A 20802-nucleotide genomic window follows, 5' to 3' on the forward strand; every position below is an offset into this window, starting at 1 on the left:
CCTTTTCTCTCCCTTTGTGTCTGTGTCTGTGTTCTTTGTCTTGCAGGAGCCAGTCTGGCTCCAGCTATTTCAAGTCATGGGTCTTTCTGGTTGTGGGGAGACGGGGGGGCAGCAAGGGAGACACACGGGCCTGGCCAATGGGCAAGAGCAGGACCCATCAGACAACTTGGACTGTTGGCCTGGGACTAGAGCCGACACGGCTTCTCGGACTCTGCAGCTGCAGTCTGTGGTTGTTCGGCGGAGTCTACACCAAACCAAAGCAAACGTCTGCCACGAGGAAAGTCAGTATAGGCTCTTGCCCATCTCGTGAAATCCTTTCTTAACTCCCTCTGCTCTCCACACCTTTCCTTGGCCTTGAATCTGGGGTTATATATAGGAGGACAGGGCAAGAGGAGGTAGCCTGCTTAAAGAGGCTACCACAAAGTCTTATAAGTAGTAGAGCACAAAATCAGAACTTTCAGAAGTCTGCTCTGGTAGGGATGTCCCTGGCTGAAAAGCACTCAGGTGGCAAAGCAGGGCAGAATCCCAGGTGGTCTCGGGATCCCCAAGGTCACAGAAAGAACGGGGGCACCTGAGTGCTGCAGAGTTCCCAAACATCGGAGCAGAGAAGCCGGCTGCAAACAGTGATCCTGGTGCCGGCTTTCTCCTCCGGGTTGCCAGAAATCAGGAACAGGGTCAGGAGACTGCTCTCCCAGCAGGGGCCCAGCAGGCTGCAGAAACATGGGGAGACCCCATCCCTCCCCCTGGAGGAGTGGGGGAGGTGCCCACCACAACAGTCCTGAAAGTTTGGAGGATTGGTGGGCCTGAGATAAAAACGCTGAGTCAGATGCCGGGTGAACACAAAGTGAGGAGGGAAACCATGGAGACAAGAGTGGTTGCTTGTCTGTGAGGGTGCACTGAAGAGTGGGGGGTGGAGCTTTCAGCTCTGGGGCTAGAGATCTGGGCTATGCCATTTTCATCCGCCCATTGGTGCTGAGAGCCTAAAAGGAACAAAGGAGAGGCACCCAGTGGAGTCTGGAGTCACGTACACTGAGCCCAGCCCCCTGGCAAAGGAGAGCAAATCCCACTTGGGAAGGACACCTGAGAATCAGCACAACAGGGGCCTCCCCCAGAGACCAGCAGGAACATCACTCAAACACCAAGTTTACACATCATAGAGAACTGCAAAGCTTCAGCTCCTGGGGAAAACAGTATATAGCATTTATGGGGTCTTTTATTATTATTTTTATTCCTTAGTCCTTCAGTGTTATGTTTTCAGCTATTTTCTTATTCTTTCAATACTTTTTTATTCTTCTTAAGTTTTTATTATATATATACAATCTCTATATTTTATTTTTGGTTTCTTTTCATTGTTTTTTATTTTATTTATGGATATCTGTAAGTTTTGCTTTCTTTCCTATTTCAAGATCTAGTTTCCTGTAGCAAGCAGACCAAAACACACCCAATATCTAGTTTTTTGTTTTGTTTCTTGTTTGATTTTTCCTTCTTTTGTTTTGTGTCTGTTTTTCTTTCTGTTGTTTTTATTATTATTGTCTTTTCTCTTTCTTTCTTCTATTCTTTTCTGGACAAAATGATGAGACAGAAAAATTCACCCTAAAAGACAGAACAGGAGGTAGTACTCACTGCTAGGGATTTAATCAATATGGATATAAGATGTCTGAAGTAGAACTTAAAACAAAGATTATAGAGATACTAGCTGGGCTTGAAAAAGCATAGAAGACACTAGAAAATCCCTTCCTGTAGAATTCAAAGAACTAAAATCTAGTCAGGCCCAAATTAAAAATGCTATTGCGGAGATGCAGTCCCAAACAGAGGCTCCAACATTGAGAATAAGTGAGGCAGAAGAGAGAGTCAGTCAGTGATATAGAGGATAAAACGATGGAAAGCAAGGAAGCTGAAAAGAAGAGAAAAAGACCACTGCTGAATCTCGAAGGGAGATGTCAAGAACTCAGTAATTCCATAAGTGAAATAATATCCGGATAGTAAGGGTCCCAGAAGACGAAGAGAAGGAGAGAGGGGCAGAAGGTTTCTTTGAACAAATTATAGCTGAGAACTTCCCTAATTGAATAGAAACAGACATCAAGTCCAGGAAGCCAGAGAACCCCCCTCAAAATCAGTAAGAATAGGACAACACTTCGACATACACTAGTGAAGCATGCAAATTCAAAGATAAAGAGAAAATCATGAAAGCAGTTTGGGACAAAAGGTCCTTAACCTACCAGTGTAGAAACATAATGCTGGCAGAAACCTATCCACACAGACCTGGCAGGCTAGAAAGGACTGGCAGGATATATTCAGGGTGCTAAATGGGAAAAATATGCAGCCAAGAAGACTCAGTCCAGCAAGGCTGTCATTCAGAATAGAAGGAGAGATAGAGTTTCCAGGAGAAACAAAAACTAAAGGAACTTGTGAACACTAAACTAGCCCTGCAAGGAATATTAAAGGGAATTCCTTGAGCAAAGAGAGAGCCCAAAAGTAACAAAGACCAGAAAGGAGTTGAGACAATCTACATGAACTGCCACTTTACAGTTAATACAATGACACAAAATTCATATCTTTCAATAGTTACTCTGAATGTAAATGGGCTAAATGTCCCAATCAAAAGACAGAACGTAACAGATTGGATAAAAAAGCAAACCCATAGATATGCTGTCTGCAAGAGACTCATTTTAGGCCCAAAGACAACTCTAGATGGAACGTGAAGGGGTGGAAAACCATTTATCATGTTAATGGATCAGAAGAAAGCCGTGATGGCAATCCTTACATCAGATTAATTAGATTTCAAACCAAAGTCTGTAATTAGGAATGAGGAAGGACACTATATCATAATTAAAAGGTCTATCCAACAAGAAGATCTAACAATTGTAAATATCTATGCCTCTTACTTGGCAGCAGCCAATTATATAAGCCAATTAGTAACAAAACCAAAGAACCAGATGGATAATAACACAATAATAGTAGGGAACTCTAACACCCCAGTCACAGCAATGGACAGATCATCTAAGCAGAAGATGAACAAGGAAACTAGGGCTTTCACTGACACACTGGACCAGATGGACTTCACAGTATATTCAACTTCACAGTATATTCAGAACATTCCATCCCAAAGCAGCAGAATACACATTCTTCTCGAGTGCACATAAAACATTCTCCAGAATAGACCAGATACTGGGTCACAAATCAGGTCTCAACCAGTACCAAAAGACTGGGATCATTCCCTGCCTATTTTTGGACTATAGTGCTTTGAAGCTGGAACTCAACCACAAGAGGAAAATTGGAAAGAACTCAAATGCATGAAGGCTAAAGAGCTTCCTACTGAAGAATGAATGGGTCACCCAGGAAATTAAAGAAGAATTTAAAAAATTCATGGAAAGAAATGAAAATGGAAATGAAAACACAGCTGTTCAAAATCTTTGGGATGCAGCAAAGGTGGTCCTAAAAGGGAAGCAATACAAGCCTTTCTCGAGAAAGAAGAAAGCCCTCAAATACACATCCTAAGCTTACAGCTAAAGGAGCTGGAGAAAGAACAGCAAATAAAGCCTAAACCCAGCAAGAGAAGAGAAATAATAAAGATCAGAGCGGAAATCAATGAAATAGAAACCAAAAGAACAGTAGAACAGATCAACAAAACTAGGAGCTGGTTCTTTGAAAGAATTAATAATATTAATAAACCCTAGCCAGACTTCTCAAAAAGAAAAGAGAAAGGACCCAAATAAATAAAATCATGAGTGAAAGAGGAGAGATCACAACCAACACCAAAGAAATACAAACAATTATAAGAGAATATTATGAGCAACTATATGCCTACAAATTAGGCAATCTGGAAGAAATGGATGCATTCCTAGAGACTATAAACTACCAAAACTGAACCAGGAAGAAATAGAAAACCTGAACAGACCCATAACCAGCAAGGAAATTGAAGCAGTCATCAAAAATCTCCCAACAAACAAGAGCCCAGGGCAAATGGCTTCCCAAGGGAATTCTACCAAACATTTAAAGAAGAATTAATACCTATTGTTTTGATACTCTTTCAAAAAATGGAAATGGAAGGAAATTTTCCAAACTCTTTCTAGGAGGCCAGCATTACCTTGATCCCCAAACCAGACAAAGACCCCACCAAAAAGGAGAATTACAGACCAATATCCCTGATGAACAAGGATGCAAAAATTCTCACATAAATCCTAGCCAATAGGATCCAACAGTACATTACTGTTAACAGTAATAATAACAAAGGATTATTCACCATGACCAAGTGGGATTTATTCCTGGGCTGCAAGGGTAGTTCAACATCTGCAAATCAATCAGTGTGATACACCACGTTAATAAAAGAAAGGACAAAACCATATGATCCTCTCAATAGATGCAGAAAAAGCATTTGACAAAATACAACATCCTTTATTGACAAAGACTCTCTGCAGTGGTAGGATAGAGGGAGTATACCACAACATAAAAGCTATAGTAAAAAACCCACAGTGAATATCATCCTCAATGGGGAAAAACTTAGAGCTTTCCCCCTAGAGTCAGGAACATGACAGGGATGTCCACTCTCACCACCGCCATTCAACACATTATTGGAAGTCCTAGCCTCAGCAATCAGACAACAAAAAGAAATAGAGGCACCAATATTGGCAAAGGAGAAGTCAATCTTTCACTCTTTTCAGAGGACATGATACTCTATGTAGAAAACCCAAAGACTCCAAAAAAAATTGCTAGAACTGATACAGGAATTCAGCAAAGTCACAGGATACAAAATCAATGCACAGAGAAGTCCGTTGCATTTCTATACACTAACAATGAGGCAGAAGAAAGAGAAATCAAGGAATCAATCCCACTTACAATTGCACCAAAACCCATAAGATACCTAGGAATAAACCTAACCAAAGAAGTAAAAGATCTGTACTCTGAAAACTAGAGAACACTTATGAATGAAATTCAGGAAGACATACGGAAATGGAAAACATTCCATGCTCATGGACTGGAAGAACAAACACTGTTAAAATGTCCATACGCCCAAGCAGTCCCCAGATTTAATGCAATCCCTAGCAAAATACCAACAGCATTTCTTTTTTCCCAGAGCTAGAACAAACAATCCTAAAATTTGTAAGGAACCATAAAAGACCACAATAGCCTAAGCCATCCTGAAAAAGAAAAAGCAGGACGTATGACAATTACAGTTTTCATGTTATACTACAAAGCTATGGGTATCAAAACAGCAGGGTACTGGCACAAAAATAGACACACAGATCAAAAGAACAGGACAGAAAGCCCAGACACAAATCCACCATTATATCATCAATTAACTTTTGACAAGAAAGGCAAGCTATGCAACGGGAAACACACAATCTCTTCAGAAATGGGTGATGGGAAAACTGGTCAGCTACATGGAAAAGAATGAAACTGAACCACGTTCTTACACCATAGACAACAACGAACTCAACGGATTATAGACCTAAATGAGAGAAATCAATGTCTGTTGTTTAAGCCCCCTGGTCGGTGGTATGTCCTTCTAGCAGCCCGAGCAGTTAATCCAGGCTCCGGCTACACTGAGGTGCACCCCAGCCATTCACAGCTTTTCACCCGTTTCTTCTGGGAGGCCTGTATGTTTATTTTTGTTTTTTTGAGAGAGAGAGAGCAAACCCACACACGGAGAGGGGGGGAGCGGATGAAGGAGAGAGAATCCTAAGCAGGCTCCACACCCAGCATGGAGCCCAAATGGGGCCTGAGCCGCCTTGATCTCACGACTCTGAGATCATGACCTGAGCCAAAACCAAGAGCGGGAGCCTAACCCCCTGGGCCACCACCCAGGCGCCCCTGGAGGCCTGCATTCTTCTTCGCGGTGTGAGGATACACGAGGGGGAGGGGAGACACACCTGTGATGCATAAGAACAGGAACCGTGGGCCTGCCAGGGCCTGGGGCGCCAGCGGCTGGAACTGTGTGGGAGACTCTGGGCCATGAACGTGAGGCCGCCACCAGTGAGGGAATGCACCCCATCCTCCCTGCTCCTCTCCCTTCCAGGAACGATTAGTATCTCTCTCTGCTCTCCACGTCCTTCCCCTGTCTGCTCGCTTTCGCGCCCAGGGCTCCTGCTTCCTCTCCCCTTGGGATTGCCCGGACCCCCAAGTCTCTGATCCCGCACCCCTCCTGTGGCCCGTCTTGTCGGGTCAGCTCAGCTGCACCTCTCCGCGCTGGGGACCACTCTCGGTCCCCCGCGTCCAGGTCCGGAGAGTCTGGTCGGCTCAGCGCGGCACCCGGCTCAGCGCTGCGCCCGGCTCAGCCTTCCGATTGGCTGCCACGGGTCAGGTGCTCTCATTGGGCCAATCGGCTCTGCCCCAGGGGGCGGGGTCACCTGGCTCAAACCCAGCCCCAGAGTTAAGTTTCACCAGGGGGAAATTGCCGGCGAGCGAAGCAGGGTCGGCACCCCCGGTGACCGGGCCGCCCGGGGAGGGGGTGGGTCAGCACGAATCTTGGCCCCTCGAGAGCTGCTGGGAGCCTGGGTCTTGACCCAGGGAACATTCCTTGACAGAATTCCAGGCTGGAGCTCCCATCTCTCGTGAGATCTGATTCCCCAACCTACCGCTGCTATTTGGAAAAGAAAAGATTGGATTCCAACTCTTGTATTTATTTTTTTTTCATGTCTGGAATGTCCATTTCATTCGAAGGCATCAGGAGCAGTGAGGGAGAAGCAAGAGGGCTCTGTCCCTCCACCCCCACCCCTTACCTGGCCAGACCCCCTGTCTGTGCTGAGGGCCCAGCCCGTGGAGAGGAAGGGGGTCGGCACCTGCGAGGGGCCTGCTGTGGCCCCAGAACCATCTCTGTGAGCGGGAGCCTGGCCCCCACTGTGGCAAATCAGCTGGGCTGTCACCTTCCTGCGCACTTCTTGGGTTTCAGTTGCCACCTAATGCTAACCATGGAAATGTCTGCATGTCTTCGTGTGAGCCATTTCCCCAGGCCTCACCCTCAGCTGATAATGAAGCAAACCTCAGACCGAATTCCATCGTACACCAAGGCATTTATGAAACATGTGTTCACCAAGGAGGCACAGAGCCCCTCATCCAGCCTGCTCCGATGCTGGAGGTGCCAGCCCCTGGACGCTCACCTGCGTGGCTCACTCTTACGTGTGTGACTCTTGACCTCAGATCAGGTCTGGATCTCAGGGTTGGAGTTTGAGCCCTGCTTTGGGATCCATGCTGGGTGTGGAGTCTACTTTCAAAAGGAAAGTTTCCTATGTAGTTGTTATTAAAGAGTGTCTAAAGGAAACTGAAAGCAAAACCGTCACCTTTGGTATAAAAGTCCGTCCACACGCAGGAGAACAGCAGACTCCACCATGGCTGAGGTAAGTCCCTTTTTTTATTTTTGCATAACTTTCTATTTGCAGTTCTCCAGCAGTAGGCCACCCCCCTCTCATAAAGGCCTCCGTGTGGGTTCCTGGTGTTGGGCACTCTGAACTCCAGAGTTTGGAAAGGCTTTAGAAGGGTGTTATGGAAAAGTCTTGTTGTTTCAAAGTCCCTTTTCCTGCAGGACAGTGCGGGCTTCAGGCCCACTGAGCCTCCCCTGTCCTCTGGCTCAGCTCCCGGGGAAGGAGCTGGGTTGGGGTGGGAGCTTTGCCTGCCTGAGCTGGGAAGTATCTGTTGTGTGGGCCGAGGGGGGGGTCCCAGGACTTGGGAAGTGAGGGGATCCCCAATGTGCCTGTCTCCCTTGCTGGGGCAGGAGTTCAGTGCCTGCTCAGCTCTCTCCTCCTCTCTCCTCTTCCCTCCTTGGCATCTGTCCTGCCTCGGTAAGTATGCTTCCATTCCAGCCTTCTGACTCTGATCTCCCTTCCTGTCAGCCCTGATGTGCAGATTCACACGGTCCAGGCGGGGGCAGGCCGGCTGCGTGGTTGGGGTGCACTGAAGGGGAATGAGTTGAATCATGCAATTCGAGGAAATGAGGCCATTCTGGGAAAGAGCGGCCCACTCTGCACTCACCTGATCCCCTGGGGTGGGCCGAGGGCCTGATTGCTGAAAAAAAAAAAAAAACAAATACGCCCTTTGTTTCTTGGGCAGCCTCTCCTCCGGGCGGGGACTGGCGTCACATTTTACTGCCACCAGCCACTGTGCAGGGTGTCTGGGCCTGACCTTAGTTAGACATTGAACCCCAGAGTGAAAACTCCCCTTTTGATTTCAACGTGGAGATCATCCCTGGGCTTGCCGTGCCCTGGCTGAGGGAGGGGGGAGTCACTGGGCCCCGGGTCGTGGCCCCACTGACCCTCCAGCCCCTATTCCATGTGGATTTCCTCTGCCCCCATTCCAGGCCAGGCCCTTCACCGGATCCTGGGGAGGAAGGAGCTAGGCAGCACACAGGATCCTGCCCCAGTGGAGCTCAGAGCCCACAGGGAGGTGCAGACAGACACGGGGAATCCCAGCAGGACGTGATCCATGCAGGGGGAGGTGGCAGCTGAGCCAGGCTGGGGCCCTGAGAGCAGCTGCTCAGAGAGGGATGTCTGTGTGGGGGAGAAGAAGAAAGGAGGGGTGGGGAAGGTGACTGTGACCGAGACAGCCAGATGTGCAGAGGATCAGAGGCAGGGGCCAGCTCTGTGGTGAGGAGAAGGGCAAGCCAGTCAGCCTAGGGCCAGAGGGCAGGGAGGGTGAGGAGGGCTGAGGAAGGGCTGGTTGGAGGGCCTGTGAGCTGCCCACAGTGCATGCCCCGTGCCCTGATTCCAGGGGAAGTTCATGGCCAGATGTGCCCTTTCGGAAAGCCACAGTGGGTCTTGGGGAGACTGGGTGTGGGGTAGCATGCACAGATGGCCTGGTAAGAGGGGGGCGAATGTCAAGAAGATGTAGGGTCCCAGCACCTGTCTGGCTAAGTCGGAAGAGCATGCAACTCTTGAACTCAGGGTTGTGAGTCAAGCCCCATGTTGGGTGTGGAGATTATTGTATAAATAAAATTAAAAGAAAAACAAAGGCTGTGAGATCTCAGGGGCAGGCCCGGAGACTTCCCTAATGAATTCAGAGGGTGGGAAATGGACCAGGTGATGAATTCAGGAGAAACTCCCAGGGTCAGCGTTGGTTGTTGGATATTGGCATGACAAAGAGGGCTAAGGAAAGCTGACCCCAAGTCTCTGATTAGGTGGCCTGCAATGAGAGATAGAGGTTTGTGGTTTGCTGAGAGCAGGCACAGAAAGGGAGAGAAACTGAAACATTCTCAAATCAGATGCTGTGGCTCCAGGGGTGGAGTGGGGGGCACTGAGGAGCAGGAAATGGGTGTGGAGGGCGGGGAGGCAGGGCCAAATCAGGGGGAGAAGAGGCAGCTCAGTGCTGCCGAGCTGAGTGTTCTTGGCCAAGCCCCTCTCTCTCTGATCCTCAGTTACCCACCTGAAAATAGGGTGATGCTTCCTTCCCCTGGGGCTTCTGGAAAAGTGCCCACTGAGGCCTGCCATGTGCACGCTGGGAGCAAGCCCCCTCAGGGTCAGAAGCTGCCAGCCCTCCAGAGCCTCAGGTCCCCGGATGATGCCATCAGCCAATGTCTCTCAGGTTGGCATCTCCAAGGGCGGGTGTCCTGGGGCTGGAGGGGACAGTATCTGAGGAGGAGTAGGTACCTGGTGTGGCCATGGACAGTGAGGGTCAAGAGGTGTGAGGAGTACCTGTGAAGGGTAGAGAAGCTGGTGATTCTCCTCCCTGACTGCTGGGGAGGGTCTGGGGCTCCCAGGCTCAGTGAAGAGGTTTCCATGCAGGTGGTCATGTCTGCAGGCTCGGGAGCAGGTCTACAAAGCACCTGCACACGCTTGCTCACAGCCTCGGTGTGCACATGAGTACGCACAACACACACACGCAAACCCAACATATACACATACACAGATGTGTGCATAACAATGCCCAACACACAAGCGAAAACCCCATACACAACACAACAGCTGTGCACATGAGTATACCCGACATGCACATGCAAACCCAACATATACAGCACATGCTGATGTGCATGTTCAGGGAACACAACACACAGACACACATGTACCACATGTACATATACACACATGTGCTCCCTCACACATATCCCATACAACTGGAGCGTGTGCACATACAAACATAATAATATGCACACACCGAACCAATCTCCACTCTCCCATTCCACAAGGACCTTTTCTCTAGGCTTCTAGCCCCTGGTTGTGCAGAATCTCTAAAGTGACAGCAGGATGAGGACCCCACAGGGGCCAGGAGTTCCCTCCCACTGCAGGCTCTCACCAGGTGATGAACATCACCCAGTGGGGTCCCCAGGCCAAGCTGCAGGGCCCCAGCTGGGCACTCTACTGTTGCCTAGAAGCCCGCCTACACCATTTTGGGTTTTTGTGTTGCAGTTTTGTGAAGAACCCAAACCTGGAGACCTGATCCAGATTTTCCGCATTGGCTATGAGCACTGGGCCATCTATGTGGGAGACGGTTATGTGATCCATCTGACTTCTCCAAGTAAGCACTGTTGGAAATATTATTTTCAAAATATTTGTTACCATCATGAGAACAATTAGAAGAAAGTGCCGAGCAAGGGAAAACTGAGTTGGTTACTCCCTGAGCTTGCTTGAGCAGACCATACATCCATATTCCACTGGGTAATCGAGTGGAGTCCCATAGGTCTGGAGGCAGGGAAGTCAAGTAGAATGCACATTCCAAGGGTGGGATGAGATGAGGAGCCTCTGACTGCTGGGGGTGAACTCATGGTTACTGGTGGTCACATTTTCTAGATGACCTCCCCCAACACCAATATTTGGATTATCAAATGGAGATAATATTTACCTCCAAAGTTAAAGACGATGAAGAAATATATGGAAAGTAAACAGTGTGTGATCAAATAAATTTGATCTCTTTCTGAAATGTGTGAGTGTGCAAAATTGAACAAATAGTAAATACTTGACTATCACTGTTGAAAATGGCAAAATCTTTGAACAACCAACATGTTCAATAATAGGGCTTGACCAGATAGATGATCTATATCCATATGATGGAATACAATGACTGCATAAGCAATCATGACATTCACTGACTTAAAAAAAATTCACAGCTTGTTCAGTAAAAAGAGCAAAATCTATGAATGCTCCGATCACATTTGTGAAAAGACAAACAGCAAGACCTCAGTAGTGTACTCCCTCGGTCCTCTTTCTCGTCCTGCCCCTTCTCCCTCCCTCTCTCGCCTTCCCCTGCAGCTCCCGATGACCATGGTCGTGTCTTTGATTCCAGGTGAGATCCCGTGGGTTCGCTCCAGCATCACGTTCTCCGTTCTGAGCAGCAGAGCGGTAGTAAAACGGGAGCTCCTACGGGATGTGGTGGGAGGCTGCTGCTATAAGGTCAACAACCTCTTGGACAACAGGTATAGACCACGACCTGTGAACCAGATCATTTACTCTGCGAAGCAGATGGTTGGTCAGGAGATGGAATATAGTCTTCTGCACAAGAACTGTGAGCACTTTGTCACCAACCTGAGATATGGCGAGCCCAATAGCAGGCAGGTAAGGCCCTCTTTGAGACGATCCTTCTTCCTCCTGGAGGTCCCCTTGGGGTGGTGGTGACCAAGCTGTGCAGCCAGAGGGGAGAATCACCATGACCCACTGGCTGGGAGTCAGGATGTCTAAACTCAAATCTTCAATCAGCTTCTGAACCACTTGGGGTCTGTGGACAGGTCACTCCCTCCCTGGGCCTCAGTTTCCCCATGTGTAGGAGGAGGAGTTGGATGGAGGCCTTCTAGGATCCTTCACCTCTAGGATCCACCCTAAAGGCAGCTCTTGATGCCCCCAAAGATGTCAAGAAGAGTGTGGGCCAAGCCAGCACCAGGACAGGTGTCCTGAGGCCCCAGAGAGCACTTAGGCAAGGGATGCTCAAGGTGCACAGGCTTATGTATGAGCTCAAGGATTCATTTATGGAAGATGTGGGGCACAGCTTCCACGCCCACCCCTTCTGGCTTCCACGTTTGTTGTCCCCAAAACACACAGCTAATAAGTGGCAGAGGCAGGATTCCAACCCCAGCTGTCCTTCTCTAGAGTCTCTGCTCCATACACTGAACTGCAGCACCTGCAGGGCTAATCATTTAAAGTAGAGCATCACTACTACTCCAAGTTGGGTCATTTCTTTAAGGACTCGTAAAGAGCACCCCTGTGCCTGGCAGAACCAGGTGTGGGGGATGCAGCGAGGAACAAGACAAGTGACACACGTGAGGTCCTTGCTCTCCCGGGGGGCACAGGTGTGACATGGTCAGCATTCGAGAGCCGTTCCTGCGCCACCTCACACTGGCTGCAAGGGCTCCCTGATGGCCGCCAGGATCTCAGCCCTCCTGCCTTCATCTTCTTGTCCTTTCCACAATCGCCCTCTGGGGATTTAGGTGCTTTAAATACCTGCAGAGTGGATCGAGTTGCCCTGGGGCCCATGTACAACCCTGGCCTACTGGCTCCATGCAGCGGCTCTTTCCCCATCCAGTCCTCTTCTCCCCATTTCCCGGCCAATATTTGTTGACTCCTGAGTTTGTCAAGTGGGCCAAGGGGCACATGAGTGTCCTTAAGCTGAATGTTCTTGTTGAGTGTACAGCCCGTCCTCGGATTCCCGATTGACTGTGACCTCCCCTGTTCTCCCGCAGGTCCAGGACGCCGTTGTGACGGCTGGCATCGCAGGAGCCGGCTTGGCAGCCATGGGCCTCATTGGAACCATGTTCTTAAGAAACAAGCGGCAGAAGCAATGAGTTGAAGGGCCTGTCCCATCAGCAGTGACTTTATCCATTTAGGGGATCTGGTTGCCCCAGAGGTTTTGAGGTTTGGTCTGTGGATTTCACTCTGTTTTACAATAAGGCTTATTTTTACAGAATAAAATAAAGCTCAACAAGGGAGCACTTTACTGGAGGAGATGAAGCAAGAACTGGCTGGTGTGAAGTGTGTTGGGGTGCAGCTGGGCTCTGGGCCTGGCCACGCACGGTGGCGCCCTGGGCTTCGGCCCTTTTCTCTCCCTTTGTGTCTGTGTCTGTGTTCTTTGTCTTGCAGGAGCCAGTCTGGCTCCAGCTATTTCAAGTCATGGGTCTTTCTGGTTGTGGGGAGACGGGGGGGCAGCAAGGGAGACACACGGGCCTGGCCAATGGGCAAGAGCAGGACCCATCAGACAACTTGGACTGTTGGCCTGGGACTAGAGCCGACACGGCTTCTCGGACTCTGCAGCTGCAGTCTGTGGTTGTTCGGCGGAGTCTACACCAAACCAAAGCAAACGTCTGCCACGAGGAAAGTCAGTATAGGCTCTTGCCCATCTCGTGAAATCCTTTCTTAACTCCCTCTGCTCTCCACACCTTTCCTTGGCCTTGAATCTGGGGTTATATATAGGAGGACAGGGCAAGAGGAGGTAGCCTGCTTAAAGAGGCTACCACAAAGTCTTATAAGTAGTAGAGCACAAAATCAGAACTTTCAGAAGTCTGCTCTGGTAGGGATGTCCCTGGCTGAAAAGCACTCAGGTGGCAAAGCAGGGCAGAATCCCAGGTGGTCTCGGGATCCCCAAGGTCACAGAAAGAACGGGGGCACCTGAGTGCTGCAGAGTTCCCAAACATCGGAGCAGAGAAGCCGGCTGCAAACAGTGATCCTGGTGCCGGCTTTCTCCTCCGGGTTGCCAGAAATCAGGAACAGGGTCAGGAGACTGCTCTCCCAGCAGGGGCCCAGCAGGCTGCAGAAACATGGGGAGACCCCATCCCTCCCCCTGGAGGAGTGGGGGAGGTGCCCACCACAACAGTCCTGAAAGTTTGGAGGATTGGTGGGCCTGAGATAAAAACGCTGAGTCAGATGCCGGGTGAACACAAAGTGAGGAGGGAAACCATGGAGACAAGAGTGGTTGCTTGTCTGTGAGGGTGCACTGAAGAGTGGGGGGTGGAGCTTTCAGCTCTGGGGCTAGAGATCTGGGCTATGCCATTTTCATCCGCCCATTGGTGCTGAGAGCCTAAAAGGAACAAAGGAGAGGCACCCAGTGGAGTCTGGAGTCACGTACACTGAGCCCAGCCCCCTGGCAAAGGAGAGCAAATCCCACTTGGGAAGGACACCTGAGAATCAGCACAACAGGGGCCTCCCCCAGAGACCAGCAGGAACATCACTCAAACACCAAGTTTACACATCATAGAGAACTGCAAAGCTTCAGCTCCTGGGGAAAACAGTATATAGCATTTATGGGGTCTTTTATTATTATTTTTATTCCTTAGTCCTTCAGTGTTATGTTTTCAGCTATTTTCTTATTCTTTCAATACTTTTTTATTCTTCTTAAGTTTTTATTATATATATACAATCTCTATATTTTATTTTTGGTTTCTTTTCATTGTTTTTTATTTTATTTATGGATATCTGTAAGTTTTGCTTTCTTTCCTATTTCAAGATCTAGTTTCCTGTAGCAAGCAGACCAAAACACACCCAATATCTAGTTTTTTGTTTTGTTTCTTGTTTGATTTTTCCTTCTTTTGTTTTGTGTCTGTTTTTCTTTCTGTTGTTTTTATTATTATTGTCTTTTCTCTTTCTTTCTTCTATTCTTTTCTGGACAAAATGATGAGACAGAAAAATTCACCCTAAAAGACAGAACAGGAGGTAGTACTCACTGCTAGGGATTTAATCAATATGGATATAAGATGTCTGAAGTAGAACTTAAAACAAAGATTATAGAGATACTAGCTGGGCTTGAAAAAGCATAGAAGACACTAGAAAATCCCTTCCTGTAGAATTCAAAGAACTAAAATCTAGTCAGGCCCAAATTAAAAATGCTATTGCGGAGATGCAGTCCCAAACAGAGGCTCCAAAATTGAGAATAAGTGAGGCAGAAGAGAGAGTCAGTCAGTGATATAGAGGATAAAACGATGGAAAGCAAGGAAGCTGAAAAGAAGAGAAAAAGACCACTGCTGAATCTCGAAGGGAGATGTCAAGAACTTAGTAATTCCATAAGTGAAATAATATCCGGATAGTAAGGGTCCCAGAAGACGAAGAGAAGGAGAGAGGGGCAGAAGGTTTCTTTGAACAAATTATAGCTGAGAACTTCCCTAATTGAATAGAAACAGACATCAAGTCCAGGAAGCCAGAGAACCCCCCTCAAAATCAGTAAGAATAGGACAACACTTCGACATACACTAGTGAAGCATGCAAATTCAAAGATAAAGAGAAAATCATGAAAGCAGTTTGGGACAAAAGGTCCTTAACCTACCAGTGTAGAAACATAATGCTGGCAGAAACCTATCCACACAGACCTGGCAGGCTAGAAAGGACTGGCAGGATATATTCAGGGTGCTAAATGGGAAAAATATGCAGCCAAGAAGACTCAGTCCAGCAAGGCTGTCATTCAGAATAGAAGGAGAGATAGAGTTTCCAGGAGAAACAAAAACTAAAGGAACTTGTGAACACTAAACTAGCCCTGCAAGGAATATTAAAGGGAATTCCTTGAGCAAAGAGAGAGCCCAAAAGTAACAAAGACCAGAAAGGAGTTGAGACAATCTACATGAACTGCCACTTTACAGTTAATACAATGACACAAAATTCATATCTTTCAATAGTTACTCTGAATGTAAATGGGCTAAATGTCCCAATCAAAAGACAGAACGTAACAGATTGGATAAAAAAGCAAACCCATAGATATGCTGTCTGCAAGAGACTCATTTTAGGCCCAAAGACAACTCTAGATGGAACGTGAAGGGGTGGAAAACCATTTATCATGTTAATGGATCAGAAGAAAGCCGTGATGGCAATCCTTACATCAGATTAATTAGATTTCAAACCAAAGTCTGTAATTAGGAATGAGGAAGGACACTATATCATAATTAAAAGGTCTATCCAACAAGAAGATCTAACAATTGTAAATATCTATGCCTCTTACTTGGCAGCAGCCAATTATATAAGCCAATTAGTAACAAAACCAAAGAACCAGATGGATAATAACACAATAATAGTAGGGAACTCTAACACCCCAGTCACAGCAATGGACAGATCATCTAAGCAGAAGATGAACAAGGAAACTAGGGCTTTCACTGACACACTGGACCAGATGGACTTCACAGTATATTCAACTTCACAGTATATTCAGAACATTCCATCCCAAAGCAGCAGAATACACATTCTTCTCGAGTGCACATAAAACATTCTCCAGAATAGACCAGATACTGGGTCACAAATCAGGTCTCAACCAGTACCAAAAGACTGGGATCATTCCCTGCCTATTTTTGGACTATAGTGCTTTGAAGCTGGAACTCAACCACAAGAGGAAAATTGGAAAGAACTCAAATGCATGAAGGCTAAAGAGCTTCCTACTGAAGAATGAATGGGTCACCCAGGAAATTAAAGAAGAATTTAAAAAATTCATGGAAAGAAATGAAAATGGAAATGAAAACACAGCTGTTCAAAATCTTTGGGATGCAGCAAAGGTGGTCCTAAAAGGGAAGCAATACAAGCCTTTCTCGAGAAAGAAGAAAGCCCTCAAATACACATCCTAAGCTTACAGCTAAAGGAGCTGGAGAAAGAACAGCAAATAAAGCCTAAACCCAGCAAGAGAAGAGAAATAATAAAGATCAGAGCGGAAATCAATGAAATAGAAACCAAAAGAACAGTAGAACAGATCAACAAAACTAGGAGCTGGTTCTTTGAAAGAATTAATAATATTAATAAACCCTAGCCAGACTTCTCAAAAAGAAAAGAGAAAGGACCCAAATAAATAAAATCATGAGTGAAAGAGGAGAGATCACAACCAACACCAAAGAAATACAAACAATTATAAGAGAATATTATGAGCAACTATATACCTACAAATTAGGCAATCTGGAAGAAATGGATGCATTCCTAGAGACTATAAACTACCAAAACTGAACCAGGAAGAAATAGAAAACCTGAACAGACCCATAACCAGCAAGGAAATTGAAGCAGTCATCAAAAATCTCCCAACAAACAAGAGCCCAGGGCAAATGGCTTCCCAAGGGAATTCTACCAAACATTTAAAGAAGAATTAATACCTATTGTTTTGATACTCTTTCAAAAAATGGAAATGGAAGGAAATTTTCCAAACTCTTTCTAGGAGGCCAGCATTACCTTGATCCCCAAACCAGACAAAGACCCCACCAAAAAGGAGAATTACAGACCAATATCCCTGATGAACAAGGATGCAAAAATTCTCACATAAATCCTAGCCAATAGGATCCAACAGTACATTACTGTTAACAGTAATAATAACAAAGGATTATTCACCATGACCAAGTGGGATTTATTCCTGGGCTGCAAGGGTAGTTCAACATCTGCAAATCAATCAGTGTGATACACCACGTTAATAAAAGAAAGGACAAAACCATATGATCCTCTCAATAGATGCAGAAAAAGCATTTGACAAAATACAACATCCTTTATTGACAAAGACTCTCTGCAGTGGTAGGATAGAGGGAGTATACCACAACATAAAAGCTATAGTAAAAAACCCACAGTGAATATCATCCTCAATGGGGAAAAACTTAGAGCTTTCCCCCTAGAGTCAGGAACATGACAGGGATGTCCACTCTCACCACCGCCATTCAACACATTATTGGAAGTCCTAGCCTCAGCAATCAGACAACAAAAAGAAATAGAGGCACCAATATTGGCAAAGGAGAAGTCAATCTTTCACTCTTTTCAGAGGACATGATACTCTATGTAGAAAACCCAAAGACTCCAAAAAAAATTGCTAGAACTGATACAGGAATTCAGCAAAGTCACAGGATACAAAATCAATGCACAGAGAAGTCCGTTGCATTTCTATACACTAACAATGAGGCAGAAGAAAGAGAAATCAAGGAATCAATCCCACTTACAATTGCACCAAAACCCATAAGATACCTAGGAATAAACCTAACCAAAGAAGTAAAAGATCTGTACTCTGAAAACTAGAGAACACTTATGAATGAAATTCAGGAAGACATACGGAAATGGAAAACATTCCATGCTCATGGACTGGAAGAACAAACACTGTTAAAATGTCCATACGCCCAAGCAGTCCCCAGATTTAATGCAATCCCTAGCAAAATACCAACAGCATTTCTTTTTTCCCAGAGCTAGAACAAACAATCCTAAAATTTGTAAGGAACCATAAAAGACCACAATAGCCTAAGCCATCCTGAAAAAGAAAAAGCAGGAGGTATGACAATTACAGTTTTCATGTTATACTACAAAGCTATGGGTATCAAAACAGCAGGGTACTGGCACAAAAAATAGACACACAGATCAAAAGAACAGGACAGAAAGCCCAGAAACAAACCCACCATTATATCATCAATTAACTTTTGACAAGAAAGGCAAGCTATGCAACGGGAAACACACAATCTCTTCAGAAATGGGTGATGGGAAAACTGGTCAGCTACATGGAAAAGAATGAAACTGAACCACGTTCTTACACCATAGACAACAACGAACTCAACGGATTATAGACCTAAATGAGAGAAATCAATGTCTGTTGTTTAAGCCCCCTGGTCGGTGGTATGTCCTTCTAGCAGCCCGAGCAGTTAATCCAGGCTCCGGCTACACTGAGGTGCACCCCAGCCATTCACAGCTTTTCACCCGTTTCTTCTGGGAGGCCTGTATGTTTATTTTTGTTTTTTTGAGAGAGAGAGAGCAAACCCACACACGGAGAGGGGGGGAGTGGATGAAGGAGAGAGAATCCTAAGCAGGCTCCACACCCAGCATGGAGCCCAAATGGGGCCTGAGCCGCCTTGATCTCACGACTCTGAGATCATGACCTGAGCCAAAACCAAGAGCGGGAGCCTAACCCCCTGGGCCACCACCCAGGCGCCCCTGGAGGCCTGCATTCTTCTTCGCGGTGTGAGGATACACGAGGGGGAGGGGAGACACACCTGTGATGCATAAGAACAGGAACCGTGGGCCTGCCAGGGCCTGGGGCGCCAGCGGCTGGAACTGTGTGGGAGACTCTGGGCCATGAACGTGAGGCCGCCACCAGTGAGGGAAGGCACCCCATCCTCCCTGCTCCTCTCCCTTCCAGGAACGATTAGTATCTCTCTCTGCTCTCCACGTCCTTCCCCTGTCTGCTCGCTTTCGCGCCCAGGGCTCCTGCTTCCTCTCTCTCCCCTTGGGATTGCCCGGACCCCCAAGTCTCTGATCCCGCACCCCTCCTGTGGCCCGTTTTGTCGGGTCAGCTCAGCTGCACCTCTCCGCGCTGGGGACCACTCTCGGTCCCCCGCGTCCAGGTCCGGAGAGTCTGGTCGGCTCAGCGCGGCACCCGGCTCAGCGCTGCGCCCGGCTCAGCCTTCCGATTGGCTGCCACGGGTCAGGTGCTCTCATTGGGCCAATCGGCTCTGCCCCAGGGGGCGGGGTCACCTGGCTCAAACCCAGCCCCAGAGTTAAGTTTCACCAGGGGGAAATTGCCGGCGAGCGAAGCAGGGTCGGCACCCCCGGTGACCGGGCCGCCCGGGGAGGGGGTGGGTCAGCACGAATCTTGGCCCCTCGAGAGCTGCTGGGAGCCTGGGTCTTGACCCAGGGAACATTCCTTGACAGAATTCCAGGCTGGAGCTCCCATCTCCCGTGAGATCTGATTCCCCAACCTATCGCTGCTATTTGGAAAAGAAAAGATTGGATTCCAACTCTTGTATTTATTTTTTTTTCATGTCTGGAATGTCCATTTCATTCGAAGGCATCAGGAGCAGTGAGGGAGAAGCAAGAGGGCTCTGTCCCTCCACCCCCACCCCTTACCTGGCCAGTACCCCTGTCTGTGCTGAGGGCCCAGCCCGTGGAGAGGAAGGGGGTCGGCACCTGCGAGGGGCCTGCTGTGGCCCCAGAACCATCTCTGTGAGCGGGAGCCTGGCCCCCACTGTGGCAAATCAGCTGAGCTGTCACCTTCCTGCATACTTCTTGGGTTTCAGTTGGCACCTAATGGTAACCATGGAAATGTCTGCGTGTCTTCGTGTGAGCCACTTCCCCAGGCCTCACCCTCAGCTGATAATGAAGCAAACCTCAGACCGAATTCCATCGTACACCAAGGCATTTATGAAAGATGTGTTCGTCAACGAGGCACAGAGCCCCTCATCCAGCCTGCTCTGAAAGCAGAATGCAGACACCATCCTCGGTCATATTAGGTACTGTGGACCTCAGCTTGTGTGAAAGACTCACCCAGGGCAGGGTCTAGGTGCCCCCATAGTCCGCATCAGGCAACCAGAAATCCCCCCAGAGACTGGGCATGGGCAAGTTGAGGGATCAAGCTTCAGGTGCCATCCCTAAAGAAACAGGCCCCGGGCTTCTCTCTCACACTGTGCTCCTACAACTCTGGGGTGGGTCAAAAGTATTTTAGTCACTTCCCATCTTTTTTTTTTTTAATTTTTTTAAAAAAAGATTTTATTTATTTATTTGAGAGAGAGAGAGAATGAGAGAGAGAACATGAGAGGGGGGAGGGTCAGAGGGAGAAGCAGACTCCCCGCCGAGCAGGGAGCCCGATGCGGGACTCGATCCTGGGACTCCAGGATCGTGACCTGAGCCGAAGGCAGTCGTTTAACCAACTGAGCCACCCAGGTGCCCCTAGCCACTTCCCATCTTATGAATAGCCTCGTTTCACCAATGAGAAATCATTTCTAGCCCCTATTAGGCTGATGATCATGTCCTTAATTTTTCCAAGGAAAAATCATTTTCAATATTCAGTGTGCTAGTTAGAAAACATCTGGTGATCAGAAATGAAGATAGTTTATGTAGCCTCGTCTTTCAGGCAGAATGCCAGCCTACTGCCCCTGGTGTGTGCTTTCCTGATTAGAAAGTCGGCTACTCCTGGGGAGTTCTTGGGAAAAAATTGGCCTCTCTCTCTTTTGTTTTTCAGGCACCAGGAGAGTGTGCATAGGGA

General features: G+C 47.5%; 1 protein-coding gene across 1 annotated transcript; it reads left to right on the plus strand.

Annotated features, from left to right (window-relative positions):
* Nucleotides 1–6424: 6424 nt before the first annotated feature.
* On the plus strand, nucleotides 6425–12867 carry LOC123841755 (phospholipase A and acyltransferase 4-like). Its single transcript, XM_064576269.1, has 4 exons — nucleotides 6425–7334; nucleotides 10332–10440; nucleotides 11206–11474; nucleotides 12593–12867. The coding sequence occupies exons 1-4, from the start codon at nucleotides 7326–7328 to the stop codon at nucleotides 12692–12694; spliced, it is 489 nt and encodes a 162-aa protein (XP_064432339.1). The 5' UTR covers nucleotides 6425–7325; the 3' UTR covers nucleotides 12695–12867.
* Nucleotides 12868–20802: the final 7935 nt, after the last annotated feature.

Source organism: Mirounga angustirostris, unplaced genomic scaffold (assembly GCF_029215605.1).
Source record: "Mirounga angustirostris isolate CCGP_5_RB_7025 unplaced genomic scaffold, mMirAng1.0.hap1 SCAF_13, whole genome shotgun sequence".
Lineage (NCBI taxonomy): Eukaryota > Metazoa > Chordata > Mammalia > Carnivora > Phocidae > Mirounga > Mirounga angustirostris.

Coding starts and splice junctions, on each gene's coding strand:
- LOC123841755 (XM_064576269.1), top strand. Junction 10,441..11,205: donor GATCCATCTGACTTCTCCAA/GTAAGCACTGTT, acceptor CTTTGATTCCAG/GTGAGATCCCGTGGGTTCGC. Junction 11,475..12,592: donor GCGAGCCCAATAGCAGGCAG/GTAAGGCCCTCT, acceptor GTTCTCCCGCAG/GTCCAGGACGCCGTTGTGAC.